This window comes from Bombus vancouverensis, chromosome 13 (assembly GCF_051014615.1).
Source record: "Bombus vancouverensis nearcticus chromosome 13, iyBomVanc1_principal, whole genome shotgun sequence".
Classification (NCBI taxonomy): Eukaryota; Metazoa; Arthropoda; class Insecta; order Hymenoptera; family Apidae; genus Bombus; species Bombus vancouverensis.
Genome location: NC_134923.1, coordinates 5315517 through 5333305, shown reverse-complemented (window position 1 = coordinate 5333305; position 17789 = coordinate 5315517). Strand labels below are relative to the sequence as shown.

Genomic DNA, 17789 nt, shown 5'->3' with positions numbered 1-17789 from the left:
TAATTAAATAGATGGTGTTGTGTCCGAATGTTAATGCGAGTAACTGTAATGTCGAGAGGTGGATCGCGATGGAAACGCGGCTTTTCCGCGGAATGCTCGCGGCGACGGAACGATCATCTGCGCGGCGCGCGGTTCAATAAATGCGCGAGGCCATATTCATCTCGCGACGCGCGGAGCCAATAGAATTAATTTGCGAATTTATCCGCGACGCGAGGTTTCCTCGCATTCAATGAAAGTGAAATTAAGTCCGGTTCATCGGGCGGCTAGCGAGTCTTGTTAAATGGCGCGCGCGACATTGTGCAACAGCGCGCTCGCGCCGAGATGTCATCTTCTTTTTTTCCAGCAAACAATGCAGGTTAAATTCGATTGTCGCGGAACTGCTGCTTGAAAAGCAAAGAGGATTTGTGTGACAGAGGTATAATGCGGTGTAGGTGGTATTTCTCAGAGTTCCTATTTTATCATTGTACATAGAAATTGTTGCGTCGCGAAGCCTCACACGAGTAGCTCGGTATACGCGATTTTTAAAATAACAAAAGGGAAACAGTTGACTGATATGATTATCAGCGATGAGCTGAAATACAGCTCACAAGCAGCTTCGAATATTGACCGACTAGATTCGAATTTGTCAAAAACACGTGGAAAAAGGAAGCTGTACCCCTCTGTGTAAATTTTATTTTAAAATCACTCGCCCATATTTTTTTCGGTATAAATGACATTCTTATATTGTACAAGATTATATTGTCGAAGACTTTTGACGATGACTGTAACTCGTCTTCCTCGGTTAGTAGGCTAAAAAATTCTTAAAACGGGATGCGAACTCAGTTTCTTCTCTCTCTCTCTTTCTTTCTCTCTCTTTCTCTCTCTCTCTCTCTGCCAAACGAGATTCGAAGCAATATCAGTCAAGGTTTCCTTCTTCCTCGTTCACGCCGTAAAAATCCTCGATAAATTAGCTGGACGTGCTCGAAATGGATCTTGCGCAAGTCATATACATACAAAAGAATATACACTCAGTCACAACAGTTTAGATACACCCATTGAATTTTGTGTACGTGTTATACCAAAAAGCTAAAAATGCACTTTGTCACAAAATTATTTATATCTGCATATGGAGACAATTATTATTGATATATTTAAAAAAGAGGTAGAAAAGAGTTAGAACGTCTAACTTGCAAAAAATCTTGCAATACAATTACGTTAGAAATTACAAAACTTATAATTTTTTCAACGCTATTTTTATGATTTCATATAGATGCAACAAATGTATCTAATTTTTGTATCATTTCGTTTTATATTTTTCTTACTCCTTTTTCCTTAACAAAGGCGAAACTAAATAATGTGTGATAAATTTTGACAATATGACTCTTTTATGGCTATCTATGTATTAATATATACATAACGTGTATTTATATTTTACTATAAAATTATACAACACATAATCCTCCGACACAAACAGGGACTGATATAAATTTTGCGCAAATTCGACATAATCCTGCCAGATGCTAATATAGTATCAAGCTTATTTTTCTGATTTCATATAGACATAACAGCTGTATGTAATTTTTGTAACACTGTATTTTATATTTTTTCTTCTTTTTTCTCTTAGTAATGGTAAAGGCGAATTAATTACTCTACATTTTAATAATGTGTGTTTTAACGTGTCAAAGAAAATTCGTCCAGCTGTTTTTACAATAATATTTTATATTCAAGGGATGTATGTAGATTTTTATAACTGACTGTAGACGAGAAATGCACAAGATTTCAAGTAATAATTTCGTGGCGTCCCCTCCTATGCATTCGCCATAACTGCCATAAGACGTTGATGGTTGCATTTGCAAGAGGTGAACGCGTATGGCAATTTGTATTCTCGAGAGCTCGAGAGGCTGAGTCCCTTGATTTAGTGCTAATAAATATTCATTGGCGTACTTGAAACTGACCTCAGAGAATTGAACGGCATTATCGTGTGTACTCTTCGAAGATTAACCACGATTATTCGCTGCCCGCTGTGTACAGACTGCTTTATTAAACCGCTTAAACAATATTCTCGGGTAAATGGACAATTTGTTGTACGCCACGATGGTAATAGTAATAACAATAATAACGTTACTCCGGAAAAGGGATTCTTCGATCGTGTAAATTGTCGCTTAATGGAATTTGTTGGTTATGCGTTGTTATAGCAAATTGACGATCGCTATATGCTGAGTGAGAGTTGTATTCGTGATTTGGTATAATCGCGAGTTCGTTTACGAATGAACAGTTGATCGACATCGATAAATAACATTAGACACACTATAGCCTTAAATTATGCAATTTTTATTAGTATTATAAAATATGTAGTTTTTAAAGTATTTCAATAGTTATAAATTATAAAATAGTCAATTTCAAAATATTAAACGTTTAATTAAGATACTAAGATTTAATTAAGAAATCAGTATATTAAGATATCTGTAAGGTAAAATATTTAGTATTAAAATATTCATACTGTATTTAGGTATATTTATTGTATACATATATCCATTAATCGCGAATATTAACTTGAAAGACGTATATGTATCTGTAAAAAGGTTTTTTTTATTCTTCTGGTATTGAGACAACATTATATGGTGTTCTTAAATTAATGCTAACCTTACCAGGCTAACTTAACCTAACCTCAATCTAACATTATGTAAATTCTTATATTATCTGATTAATCAGTTCCTCAATTTTTGTTAATATAAGAATTTACATAAAGTTAGATGAACAAAAGAAATAATAATGAACGTACAATTTTAAATAAAATTTTGGAAATAATCATTTGATCGGACCTGGTAAGATTAGTGTTAAATAAATCTTCCTACGAAATATTTTCCGATCTTCTATCAATAGCTAATGGGCAATTTATTGAAATTCAGGTTGAAGATTAAAATATGTGCATAGAAATTGGAGATTCGATTATAATAATTTCAACGGTCGAAGTATATATTTAAATGCAATCAAGCTTGATTCTCATTTTTCCATTCCAGTTGAAAAGTATTATTAGCTCGTCATCGATTAATTAATTACTTACGCGAAATATGCAACATAGCAATTCTAATTCTTCAATCGTTTACTATAGAAACAGAAATTTAGATGACGCCTGTTCGTAGACGTTACATAAGAAAGGATGCAAAAATTGGAAACAGAAGATATATAAGAAGAGCGTCGCTCGTGCCAGATACTTATCTGAATTGCGATCAGACCACAGAATAGCCGCGGAAGAAATCATTTCTTGCGAAACGAGCTGTCGATAGCAGCGACCTAAGGTCATTATGCCCGCGTTCCTTGTCATTATAAACGATAAGAATTATTTATTTTATTATAAAATAGTATATACACGGTTTTTACTATAACACAAAGGAAGTAAAGTTTCATATATATTTTATAATGAATAATATATTTTTTTTTATTTGTTTATTTAGCCCAAGATACAGTTTTAGATACATATTCACAATAAACGGTGAATTTTTGCAATGATATGTTAGGCAAAGGTACCGATACGCGGCGGTACGACGTAGCCATGCTGTATTATGTGTCGGCGCTTTACATTTTTCGTGTATAATACAATTTTTGGGTTTAAGCCGCTGGACAGCGGAGCTTTTTTATGAATATTTTTTTATTTTTTTCTGTCCTGTAAACTTGGTCGCAAAACAGGACGCTTCGGTAGTCTGCTTTTTGGGTGCTGTGTAACTTTGGGGAGCGGTGGGTTGAGAGGGAGGGTGCGGTGGAGGGGGAATAATGAATAACATATATCTAATAGTGGGAGATCAGAATGTTTAGCCTCAAATAGGAATTATGGAACTACACTTTGTACAGGACGACGGTGGCTATGTGGTTACTGTAGCTGACTACAAACACATAGGTTGGCGGTTCGAATCCGTACGTGCCCTCCTGGATTTTGATTTAAGTGTGTTTAGGATCAGAAGTGAAATGTGATGTGTGTGAAAATCCGTACTTGGACGACGCAGCTTCTCTTCTCTATGTTTTTAGGTCTCTCTAGGACATTACTCTCCCGAGATGTGAAAAATAAAAATAAAATAGAAAGAAATAAAAAAAATAAAAATAAAAAAAGACTACCTATGAAAACAACATAGAAAGAATGTGAAAAATAAAAAAAAAAGCAACCTAAGAAAACAACATAGAAAAAAAAAAAAGAGGAAAAAAAACTCTCTTCCTCCTCATATTCGTAATACTTGTAACACAGCAACATTGATACTAACCCCGAACAACGAAACGAAGGTCACCTGTCATCGAAGTGGTTAAGAAGAAGAATAAGTTTGTGAATATCCGTACTGCCATTGCCTTAGTGTAGTAGTCCAGCTACAGATTCCAGGTTTACATCCCCCTGGTGGTGCCCCGTTGTCCATATTTTTTGATAATTCCTACAATAATATTTTCTAATTAGACTTACAGATTTTTATGCAAATTTATCTGCGAGAATATATTTAAAAAAGTAAAATCCCGGTAAAAGACAAAAGGGTAGACAATTGCATTACCTATTAAGTATCATAGAAAAATATTAAAGGAAGCATACATATTTCGTCGTATTACGTGCAAATTTTCCACAAATGCTTAAAAAAACCGCGATCTATTTACATAATAAAATAAATAATTCTTATGTGTCATAAGTCAAATTTTCTTTACCATTCCCTCCAGAACTTCTTGTCTCCTCAGAATATTGCCTATCGTTGTGTCTAAAGATGTAATCGCATCTCAACAGAGATAAAAATTTGTCAAAAGAGGAAACTAATTATCCTGCTAATGAGACGTCGAACGACGTCGTAGACCAAGAAAACGAGATCGATGCTTGAGGAGTGGAATCCGGAAAGATGGAAGAAAAACGTTCGTAAAGAGCCATTTACTCGCAACTGCGACGTTTCATTCACAAAGCTCGTAAGCGACTCAAAAGTTCCAAGATCTGGCTTCTTCCTCATCGCAAACGATTCGGCGATAAAAACAAAACACGAGTTACCTAAACACGACCTAAGGTCATTATGCCCGCGTTCCTTGTCGTTTGATCTTCCGCCTCTGATCTGCTTTCATCTGATGGATACTTTTCGTGGTCTCTGACGATTACCTTAGGAGAACCATGTCCTAGACGCTTGAAACGGCTCTAAAAAAGTCGTAAAAGTTCATTGGGAGAACGTTTCGATCTATAAGAACAGAGTAATTTAGTCGTCTCTTCTTTCTAGATTTATCTTCCTTAAGAATTACCAAGTGATGTTAATACACAAATGCAAAGACCATTATTTGTACATACTATCGATAGTTCTCCAAAATATTCCAATTCCTCTAAATCTAAATCACTTACATTCAAAGATACAAAGAACAACAACCACTTTCCTTTCACTGAATCATAAAAACTACTAAATACTTGTCTATCGAACATTAATAACATAAATAACAAACAAGTTTATCTATTAATCGTGTCAACGACCATAAGCAAACAATTGAGAAAAGATCGTCGATCGGCTGAATAGATGTATAGAAAGGGAGACAAGAATCAGTGGGGAATCTGTGGAGGGCGATAATACGCAGCGATAACCGAGCGTCCAGAATGGCAAGGACGATTTCGAGAGATGGAAAGATTAAAAAGTGGAACGATGGTCGAGGACGGTTTTGCAGACGAACCGCTACGCTGTATGTAGATGGTTTCCAAGGGTATACCACTTCCTTAACGTGCAAGTCAAACACGTGAGATACGTGTGTATCGATCACAATTGAGATGCTTGCGTTGCTCCTTCATCGACGAATTTGTTGATCGTTTGGAAAGAGAAAGCGTGCTGAGATTTCAGAGAGTCACTGCGATTCGTGTATTAGGATATAATTTTGCGATCTTGTTCGTTGTGAAAATCATTTCTTTGAAGATTAATGGGATTAATAATAAGAAGCTGTGTTGTGTGTTTGGTTTGAGATTTCAAGATTTTGGTAATTAGTTTTGTTAGGGTAATTCTTAGAGATTATTGTCTGATTTTTGGCGCGATGAACGTATAAGAGCGTTAGAAATCAAACCGACTAAATTTTTTACGAGATTCTCAGTCTCGTTACGGGAGCTTTGTCACACAATCGAATCCCGATAAATTGAATTTGCTGTCAAAATCAAATATAAAGACACATTTGCTAATATGGACGCGATTGCTCGATAGCGTAGTAAATTTTAAATATGTCTTGTTATAAAGAGTGAAAAAAGCATTATTTATTATGTGTTTCTACCATAAGTATTCATTTGTTTTATTCTTTCTTTTCTTGCTTTTAGTATTTTTTTTTTTATGCTAGTGACTCTTATTGTAACTTTGATAATAGTGAAGTTGTGAGGACAAGAAAATAAGATTTTTTATATCTCGTTGATGGTGTTTTTGTGAAAGAAAAGAGCCGCCATAAAAGATAACAAGCTTTTTTATGGAGAAGATGCATGGTGTGCGAATATTTGAATTTATAAATATTCTTTCAATGCAAGAAATTTAATTCATATACTAAATTTTCAATGTCTTTCTGTTATACTAATTTATTATATTAGAGACTCGCAAGTTATGCATTTTCTTTAAAAGGATAAAAATATTGCAAATTTTCATTACAAACTTCTAAGTTTTACTTAATGACTAACATAAACCACACCCACAATTTTATTATTAAAGTGTAGCGCATACGAAATAATTGAACCTTTTCGTAAGTGAAAAAGAACGCAGATCGTAAAAATCAATATTTGAAATATTTTGAACACTTCCTGATGATAAACGTGCGTTATCTGTTTTCACCTTTCTAACTACCTGCCCTTAGGGTATTTCGTATACTTGCTAAGGAAAACCTTCAATACACTCTCCGAACCAATCCCAAATTATGAAAGCAGGCATGTAAATATTGAAACCACACCTGTATACAACCCTGGGGTTCCATACCAAAACAATAACTGAAGGACTCTCAGTCTTGTTTTTCTTCTCGTGCAATACAGTTCGTCGTGTCTTATACGCTTTATCTTCGTTTACGTGCAGTGTAGTTTTCATAAATTTTACGTTATTCACTCATACGACAAGCATTTTCAATTTATTTAATACAAGGTTTGTATTGTCTATTTTGAATTTTTCAATACATTTCTTCGTACTAAATATTCCTTCTGATTCGTAAAATAATTTCTTCTATTGCATTATAATTTAATACTCTTCGTACTTCGCTCGATTTTTTAATATTTCTTCAGACTAAATATTCCTCCTGATTTATAAAACTACTTCCTCTGGTCTATTGCATCGTACTTTTATATTGTTGCTTTTCTTGTACATTTGTATACATTTGTACGTTTACCTTGACATATGTTTATATTTTTATATATTTTGCAGTTTTAATCATTCGTCAAAATTCTAAATATAAAAACCTACATTGTAATAGCTTTACTTCTCATATGTATATTTTTCAATTTTCTTATTTATATATTTTTAGTTTCGAATGCCAATTCCGATCACATCCATAGATATATTCGTCGTGCGTTAAGCTCGGCAGAGATACGAAATAAAAACAAAGATAGAATGAGATTTTTCTCTTTGAAGATTCATTCTCAAGAAAATATGGTCCGAGCGTGTTTACTTTAGAACTGGCCTGGTACATACGATCAAGTTTCGAATTTTTCTCGGACACAAAACGCTTTATGAGAACATTCTATTCTTCATTTTCGACCTATTTTCGCACGTAGCATAAGCTCCTATCGATATTTACTCCTGTCCAATCGAAAATTAGAATCCAAGTACATCTTTGATAATTTTCCAAATTCGATCTTTTCAGAAACAAAGCGTCATATGAATATATTCTATACTTTCTTCTATTTCTCTTTCTATTTTCTCATAAACCAATTGTTATGCGTGTTCCCATAAATACGTAAGAATAGTTTTACCAGTAAATCTCCGAACGTTTATAATTTTTTAATAAAGCATTTTCGAGCGTCAGTCTAAGTATACGTATAAACTTTTTTCATCTACTTGATGCCATTAAAATATAGTATAGTAAAAATAAGAAGTTGAGAGTATCAGAACAATGTTGAACGAGGAATTAAACGTTATTTTTCAGGGAGGGCGAGAGTGGCGGCGGTGGCGGCCGTTCTGTGACCAGCGCTGGTGGGGGTGGAGGAGGAGGTGGAGGTCGACGGGCACCGAGTCTACGGCTGGTGAACGGAAGAGCGACTACGGGGGTTAGTTTGCACACCAGCAGCACAGAATCCGTTCGTTCACCCCATCACCACCTCGGCCAGCAGCAGGGGGGCAACAATAACAATAACAACAACAACCATAATAATAATAACAACAACAACAATAACTGCCACGCCGGTAATAACCCCGCCGCGAACAATCATCCACGGCTTAACAAAGATGACAGCATCAAGATCAGCATCGAGAACACGAACACTTGCACGGACAGCCTCGTCACTGCTCTAGACGACGAGACATTGCTCATCACGGATTTCGTAGCCGACCAAGGTAAGTCATTTTTACTTTTTATTATCGATATTCTTTTTAACGAATCATCGTTTCATTGTCTTTCCGATTTCGTACAACTTTTATATTACTTCATGAAGAATTGCATTATATCCAATATTTTTTTATGGCTTCCATTAGATATGTTCTTTAGTTATCATGGTGCATCGCGTAAGTATAATCTTGAATCGGTAGAATAAATCGAAGGCTTTTTTCTACTTTGATGATTTTAACGAAGAATGAAATAAATTCATATGTTATTTTTCCCCACTGTATATTAAAAATTTTTCATGCAACGTTCTCAAAGCTCTTCTCGTGTTTGTTTATCGAAGATTTGAAACCGCGTGGTGATTTATTTCAGCTGTATAAATATTAGGTATAGAAAATGTATACGCTGTGCAAATGTTGTTTAATCTTTACATAAACGGAGAGTGCCTGAATTTTTCGATAATGTTTTAAATTCTGAGATTGCAGATATTTAAGAAATTGTAAATATATGAGCAAGTCGATATATTTGGTTGAGGGATTATAATCTAAAGAGGATTTAGAGCGAAATAAAATTCAATTCCTTGATGTTGCCGAATTAATTTTGGTCACTTTGATTATCACACAATTTGGATTATAACTTATTTTTATCTTATTTTTATCTTTGTCCTTTTTTCTCGTATTTTCTTTTTTTCTTACGTCCTATTTTCGAGTTTAATACTGAGATATCAACTATACGAGAAATCAGTTCTTGTTACATTAAATGAACAGTTTAGAAATACCCTGATATTATTTCGCATATCGTATTTTCCATTCAGTTTTAATTAAAATCTTTCCACAATTGGAAAACCTATCGTTGATGTTATTCCGAACTCAGAATATGGACACTTCTATAATTTCAAACACACACACGCATATGAGTTTATATTTAATTTTTGATTAATAACTTTAACTGTGGGAGAAAGCTAATGAAATTTACAATACCGATATTTTAATAAATATAGAAAAATCGTATTTTATTTTATTCTTCAGACTTATATTACATTGAAGTATGAAGTATCTATTAAAAAAAAATCGTTCATTGAATTTTCTACGATGACGAATCAAGAATTATTATAGTTGCAATGGCTGTATTTTCTAGAAATTAGATTGGAAAGTTTGATAAAAGTTATAGTGTGTCAAGATTAGGAACGCTCGTCGTTTTGTCCAGTGGCGTTCAGTTACAGTTGAATCTTACCCCACCGGAAATTTAATTGCGCAGCTCGCGACGTATATATATGTATACTCTTCGTATTCCATACGAGATTTCCGACACGTTTTGTGGAAAATTTAGAAGCATTTTCTACAATCTGAACAGTTCTTTTATTATAGCAATAATTACTCGAAAGAGCGAATCTTCAGCTGTATATTATTGTCTATAGTTTCCTACCATTCGTATTTAACTTTATTATACGAAATAATAGTTATAAATAATCATCCTAAATATTTCTCAAGAAATCGATAATCGATGCTCCTCTTTCTCTCCTTAACGAAAATCGAGATTTCAAAATCGAGGATGTTGAAATTAAAAGAGAACAATCTTTGAAAGCCCAATTTACCTTGAGAAAAAAAGATTAAGAAGAAACAAGAGTTAAGGATGATTGCACTTATACAAAGAGCACCCACGCTCTTCCACAGACATATCAGACTACTCATCTAATGCAACATAGAATTAAACACATCTATCTTCACATACAAATCCAGCTACATCTTTGTGGTCGCATCGTCGAAACAGTTTAACCTTCTTTTTGCCACACCTATGAAACAGTGTTCCGTTATACTTCCAAGGTGATGACTACGAATAAGTCAAAGGAATTAATCGAGAGGATGTTCCAATTATAGTTGTTCCAATTAAGCGCTAAAAGATGAGGTAACATTTTGAAATAAAGTGGAAAGTAACGAATAGAATTCAATTTCCATAATTCTTCATCGAACCGTAATTTTTCAAGCATGATAGCCATAAGTGATGGTTTTAAGTTCAATTCGACTATTGATCTTTTATTAAATTCATAATCACTTGATATATCCGCTACCATTACATCTAACGCATATGTTGCGTCGGCTCGATTATTTGTGACACCAACATTGGATTCTAGTTTTCGCGCCTGTGTTTCGATAAAATAATTTAGGCAAGCAAATAAAGCAGCAAACTGCGTATTGGAACGTCGTTACATAAAATAAAGACATTTCTGATGAAACAAAAGAATGCAGCTCGAGAGGTGGTTAGTTGTATATTTCAGTAGCAGCCAGTGTTTAATAATTTTATAACTATATATGCAATACGGTAATTAAGAATGAATATACGTGTATTATTTAATACGACCAGATATCTGCTTTTGTTATAAAAACAATGAAGATCAAGAATGTGGAATATTAATGATGCCATGAAACACGACGATATTTATTTGAAACATTTCATGAACCGATCATGTTCCGACCCAGTTAAGCCAATATTATTTTATTCTATTTAATTCTATTTAAAAAGAAATTTAGTATAATATAACATATACATGTATATATCTTATATATGTATAAATTTCATTGAACAAATGATATAGTAAATAAAATAATATTTAATTAAAAGAGAGTTTAATCTATAAAAAGAATTTTTTTTAATTGTGCAATCACTTATATCGCATATATATAGCTTACAGCACATCTTTATATTTAAAAAAAGAAAAAGAAATTCATGTAATTCTGAAATACTAAGTTTTTTATCTTCAAACTGTCAACTAGAAATTATTCAAACTAGAAAAGAATGTTTTATTTGCATATAACATTGTTTAGTTGCGTAATCCCTAAATATTTAAGAAACGTTAAAAATTTGCATGCAAAATTTTTTTTTTTATTTAATCTTTTTATATTTCTCATATTAAATTATCGCGATATTGATCTGAAACCAAGAAATGATAATTAAGAATGCTAAACCGACATAGGTATGCGAATGATAATTAATCAAGGAGAAAGCTCGTAGAATATTTCTGTCGAGGAAACCTCAAATGAGAAATGCGAATTCGAAGTTATTGGCACACGTGTCCGCGTGAGGAAATATGGAGCACCGTAAGAATGCTCGTTCAATAAGCCGTTTATTCGTCGACAAATGCCCGTAACGAGCCCATTATCGGTTGTTGCAATACAGAAAAGCAATCGAGCTAGCCGCACATTTAGTTGGCATGTTTACGAGCACCTGACAACCGACTGCCAACGAGAAGAAATGAAATTTCACTTTCGACAAAATTCATTTCCACCCTTAACTTACGCTTTAACTTCTTCCATTAATTTCTCTGATTATTTAATCCCTTCAGATCTTTTAATCCATCTCTTAACCCAACCTCTATCTACAGAGATCAATTGTTTAAAGTCGGAGAAAAATATTATATATTTTGTTTGAGAAAAATTCTAAATTAAAAAAATTAAGGAATATAACGTTCATGCATTTTGGCGAAAATAGAACGATCTAATATGTTTTCTTTGAGCAAGCGATCTATATGAAGAATAAAAAAAATTGTTTCGTGGAATGTTTTACGGTAAATCAAAAAATACGACAAAAGAGACAATGTTTGAAATTTAAAATAGCGCGAAGAATTGAAAGGAAATTGAAAAGTGGGACGTAAAGAATTGGAGCAAATACAGAAGATTTTATTTTGGAATATTTTATGCTCAATAGAAAAATAAAATTGAAAAAAATCGAAATTTTCAACAATGTGAGGAATTAGAAAAGTCAACAGATATTTATAATTACGTACGTAACGATATAGACCAACAGTATGATAATCGATTAATGCAAAACTCCAAGCGCATATAAACGAGCTGTTGAATAAAAATACCAAATCACACGAATCCTGTTTACTACAGTGGAATATTTGTTTCATAAGAAGCGATTAACGTTACTGGTTTTCACCGTGGCGTCGATTCATTAGTGAATGTTATTTCAAGCTTCAATGGAATCGCCATTAAATTACGTTGAAGTATGAATCAGTGTTTGCGATATTCAAAATAGTTTCTGTTATTCTCGAACTTGTATTTACAAGACATTACGAAAATTGTATTTTAGGCGAATTTAATTAATAAAACCGAAATGCATATAGATAGATACGACGTATCTATTTATAGAAGAAAATATTTAATTAGTAAAGAGAAGATGGAAGGAATTATCGGAGAGGAGATTAAAAACATTTCTCATTTGCTAAAATGTATAGTAAGCTTCATAAACGAGAAAGGAATGCCATTACATGGGACGAGAGTATATTAATTGCTCTTTGTTGAAATCAATTCGGTAAAATTATATGTACGCGTATAAAGGCAGATATGAAGATAATTGACGAAGTTATAGTAGAAGTCTGTAGAATAATTTTCCTTTGACCAATAAAATGTTTGGTTAAAATGGTAGAACGTTAATTAAGGTGGTTGTAGGAAGAATTGTAAATACGTGTAAAATTTCAGTTTGCCGATGTTGGAAATTTGAATATCGAATGTATAAACTTTCAAATGTTCATGTTACCGATGTTTTACACTTCCCAATTTTCGATGCTTCAAATCTTCGAATTTTATGGCTTTTGAACTTCCAAAATTTTTAACTGACGAAGTTTCGAACTTACAAATTTTCAAATATTCAAGTTCTCAAATTGGGATAGTTCCGATTTTACAAATTTTCGACCATTCGAACTTTCCAATTTTCTCGTTTTTGAACTTCCTTTTCAATTGTCAAAACTTTACAATCTTGAAAGAAGATTTTGAGAGATATTCCCAAGGAAAATGAAATCTTGAAAAGAATACTTCAATGTTCAATCTCTACATCTTTAATTATTAATTTAATAATTTCCAATCTTTATATCTTCCAATTATCAAGGATCAGGCTATAAATAAACTACAGAACATTAAAGCAGTTAATATTAACCAGAGCATTTTTTAAAGCAATTTTTTATTACCTTTCTCGCAACTTAAGAGGAGACATTCAACACGGAGATATTCCATTATTCTTTCGAAATTAACACCAAACATAATGGTATAAAACGTATCTCGTTGATCAAATCCAATCAACACGAGAAAATTAAACTAGTTAACGATAATTATATTATTCTCCTCAAATACAAGCCGAAACAAAAAAAATTACAGTAATTGGTGAAAATTGTAATGTTCTCGTTTGTTAATGCAAACACAATATTAATTTAAAACCTGCTGTTTATTCAACGAGATCGACGTTTCAATATTTTCTGAAAGCGCCAACTCCCATAATTAACGAATGTGAATTATTCACCGATATCATCTCGTTATCACACACGTATACACATGAATAATCGTACACACATAATTAAAGATTATTGAAGCTGAAGTTAATTAAATGTTACGTAGCAAAAATTGCGCGTTGGAGCGTAGTAAGAAGTGGTTTTCTTTCTCTCTCTCTCTCTCTCTTTTCCTTCCTCTCTCTCTCTTTTTCTCTCTCTTCGTCGATTCCCTCTCGGATGAGATAATTTGCTCGCTCCTCGTCTATCAGGCAAATTATCTGTCGCAAAGCTCGGTCCTACAAAGACACCGGAAAGAGAACATTTTGTCACGGTAACACTGGCTCGGTCTCGAATGTCGCGTTAAAGTCGTTCCACTTACGACGTTGATTTTCAAGCGAATGTTTTCGCTAAAATCCCTTTCTCAACGCGAAACGCCCTTCTACGCTTCGTATTGTTCATGGAAATTGCTCCTCTTCGTAATCGCTCGAAACGATTCTCAGCTGGTAGACTTTGTAATTGAACGACTAAAGCGGAGAGGTCCGAAGTTCTTCAGGATTTATTATTCTTATTAAATCAAGCATTACTTTTGGTTATTTAATACTTAATTAGTGACAATTTGTAGTTACATATACTATCGTAATTTAGCTTATAAATGTTAGTTTAGTTAACTAAATTAAATACATTGAATCTTCATAAGTTTCAAATACCAGAACTAGGATATTGCTACCATGAGCGGTTTTATTCGAGCCAAGCAAACAGGCTTAATAATTGTCATGTTAGTCGTATGACGCTAATAAAAATTCAAGACAATTAAAAAATATATACAGACACAAGGTCAAGCTTGTACATAGGCACAGGCAAAAATCAAAATGACATTAGAAACGATTCTCTAATTATTGCCAGCTATGTGGTTCACAAAATGTTCTCTGAATGAAACAAATAATAACATTCCTCGAATTTAAATACAAAAGCAAACATGATAAAACGTAACGGAAAAATATGTAGCATAAATGGAATTTAGAATAATCCAACGTTACGCTACTATAGATAAGAATTTACAATCGCACAAACAACAGAACACGCATTCCTTTGTTAAAACCTTTTACGAAAATCTCAAATCAAACTGTATGGCACCCAGCTAAGTCTTTCTACCTTCTTAAACTTTAAAGTTCAATCACCCAAAGCATTTCGCATGCAACCAAACCGCTAACAACACCTACAAACCCACCAAGGCTCTTTAAAAACACCCTTGCATTCTCGACGAATCTCCCCGGGCGTGTCTAATTTCTCTCACGCGGCACACAGCCGTCTCTGAAGAATCGCACGCTCAAATTTCTCAAGCGCTCTCCATGAGAATGCGAATCCACTCTCTCGAATTCGCTTCAGGCGAATGAGATCAGGGAGAATTCTGCGTGGGTCTTGTCGTGTACGTCGCGTCATCTTGCGTTATCTTGCTTGGTTAGATTGCGACGAAAGATAGTTTTACATTTTAAAATCGCATTTAATATGTTCATTAGACGATGTATCGTAATGGCTCATGAATTGAACAGAATTTTCTGTTACGATGGAAAACTTTTTATGCGCTCATAGTACGTGTCACGTGAAATATCTTGAAATTTCATTGACATTATAACGAGACACGGTTATTATTAGGTCGTCCAAAAAGTTTCTTTCGTTTTATAAGGAAATAATGGATACACAACATTTTCCGTTTTATATTATTTTATCGAATTACGTTTCCATTGATCCATTTTGTTCTATCAAACTAAAGATTACAACGTTCGACAGATTAGGTTTCATGTTTGTGTAAAAATGCGTTGTTGTAAAAGACGTGGCTGTAAAAGAAAGACACTTTCCGGACAACCTAATATAATTCATTCGGTTAATAAGACGCTTTTTAGAGATTTTTGAAATTGCTGACGAGAGTCGAAAATGAGAGTCATTTTCCACGAGAATAAGGCGGAAAGGTTTCAGTCAACCTGTTGATGTACGACATCCTCGTGGAATTTGGCGCTACCTTTTTTCAAATTTGCTGTTCCTAACTAGAAAGTATGGCTTACTTTCTGTATATTTGAATCGCCAGAAGTGGATTAGGTTCTAGCATATTCTTCATTTTCCAGGCTGCGCGAGACGCCCGGTTAAGTTGTGATCATACAGAGAACGACAAGCAACAAATTTGCCACTAACTATGCCATCGCTTGTTTTGCCGCTCACCGCTTTATATGGTCGCGGTCGTACATGGATTTCTACAATTAGAACCTTTGTCCTAATGTGAAAGATGTCCCTCGTTTTCGGCTTCAGCGATCTAAAATAGCCCTGGAAAAGACAGAAAGGTTTAGACAGAAAGTGTTGCAGTCCGGATTATTATCCTTTATACCAAATATACTTTATACCAAATTTGTGAGCAACCATACAAAACTTACGAGATGCGTATATATAGGTATCTCGCGTGATATAAACACGGGACGAGACAAATGGAATTATCATTGGCGATTAGTGGAAGGGAGGCTTGGTTCTCGTGACGTTCTAGCCGCCTCCAGTGTCAAGGTTGACGGGAGATTGTCGCGCGGAGGATTTGCATGCGTTCCTCGTCGAATGCCATGGAAAAGAATCGAACGCCGCGTCGTCGTTTGGTTCCACAATAAAACCGGTCAGTCTCAGCGTTCTCTCTCTCTGCCTCTCTCTCTGTTCCACTGCATCGCTTTTGCTTTTCTCTTCTTCTCCACTTGGGTTCCGTTCGTTCTGGCCGTGGTGCTGGGTGGGTTGGTCGGGTTGGCTGGCTTTCGCCGGCCGCGTGGCTTCTTTTTCCTCGTGTTCCGCTCGTCATTAGTCAACCTCTGCATCGGGGACCAGTTACACGGTAAACGGGGCAGACCGTTCTCGCGATCCTGAGGCCGCTTGCTTTCGGGCGATGGCCGACGATCTGGCGCGCGCCAGTCAGCTCGACGAGCAGAGAACGCCGCTCTTGAGGAAACAAACACAGCTAGACCAACAGCAAGGGAACAAGGGCTGTCCTGTCCTTGTCTCCAGCTGGCCCAAGTTGTCGCACGCGCGAGCAACGCCGAAGTTTGGTGAGTCTTGTTCCGAGGAATTGAAGAATCACGGATTTTATGGAGGCTAGGTGGCATTTCGAGGACAAGGTTTCGCTGTAGTTGATCTGATAACGAGATTGATCCTTAAATGTATAGAAACGGAAAGATTTAAGATAACCTTAATCTATATATGTGTTCATATCGTCTCTACTGAAATGATGCATAGTGTTTTGGAAAGAAAGAGTTATCTATGAGAGTCGTGCATTTTGTAGGAAAACCAGCTTTATTTAAATAAATAAATATATAATGATTCGCGAGAGTACTTGGACATTTATTGTAGGAAACTTTTATAAATATATTGTGTGTGTCATGTATGAGTTTTTGAAGTTTCATTAACACTGTGACGAGATGTGGTTAACATGCTTAGATCGATAACATTTGATTTTTTTAACATTATTTAATACACTGATTTAATAATATTTGATTGATATTTATTACATGCACTTTTTATGTATTTTTATTGCAAGATTTATTATGTGTTCCCATTTTAAACTAGAACTGACAATGCGTTATTTTCGTGGAATGATAAGATCTTCTCATGCAGTCTGAAATTAAAAAGTGAAAAATTTCCTGGTAATAATTCTGAATAATTATGAATTGGCATAACGTTTAGAAATCTTCTAAATAGGTTGATACCGTATCGTATCTCGTTTTGGAAATTATAAGACTTTCATAATTCTGTTGTTTCCTCGTAGAAATAAATCACTCGATGAGTTCTATCTTGTACTAGTTAATTACCTAATTTCATATCTTCTCAGATGATACTATGTATATGGAAATTTTATAAGAACGTTAGGAATATTTTTCAAGTATATTTCTTGGTTATTAAGTTTATGGTATACTATATTTTAGTTCATTAATTATAAAATTCTTATATGATCATGAGAAATGATTTATCGATGTAGTCTAGCTTATGGCGATTCATCTTTCGCTGTAGGGTAGAGACTTTTTTACAACAGAAACCAACATCATTCAACTAG

The 17789-nt window shown here is 34.3% G+C and overlaps 1 protein-coding gene across 6 annotated transcripts in view; it reads left to right on the top strand.

Moving 5' to 3' along the window:
- The window catches only part of Ih (hyperpolarization activated cyclic nucleotide gated potassium channel Ih), a 216410-nt gene that overhangs the window by 102473 nt on the left and 96148 nt on the right, over positions 1-17789 (top strand). For 5 of the 6 annotated variants that reach the window (XM_076623894.1, XM_076623893.1, XM_076623892.1 and 2 more), the window contains exon 2: positions 8065-8471. In XM_076623894.1, the coding sequence (XP_076480009.1) occupies positions 8065-8471 (407 nt within the window). Of the gene's footprint in view, positions 1-8064; positions 8472-16562; positions 16789-17789 lie in introns of those variants that run through there. The other variant, XM_076623895.1, reaches the window with a different exon arrangement.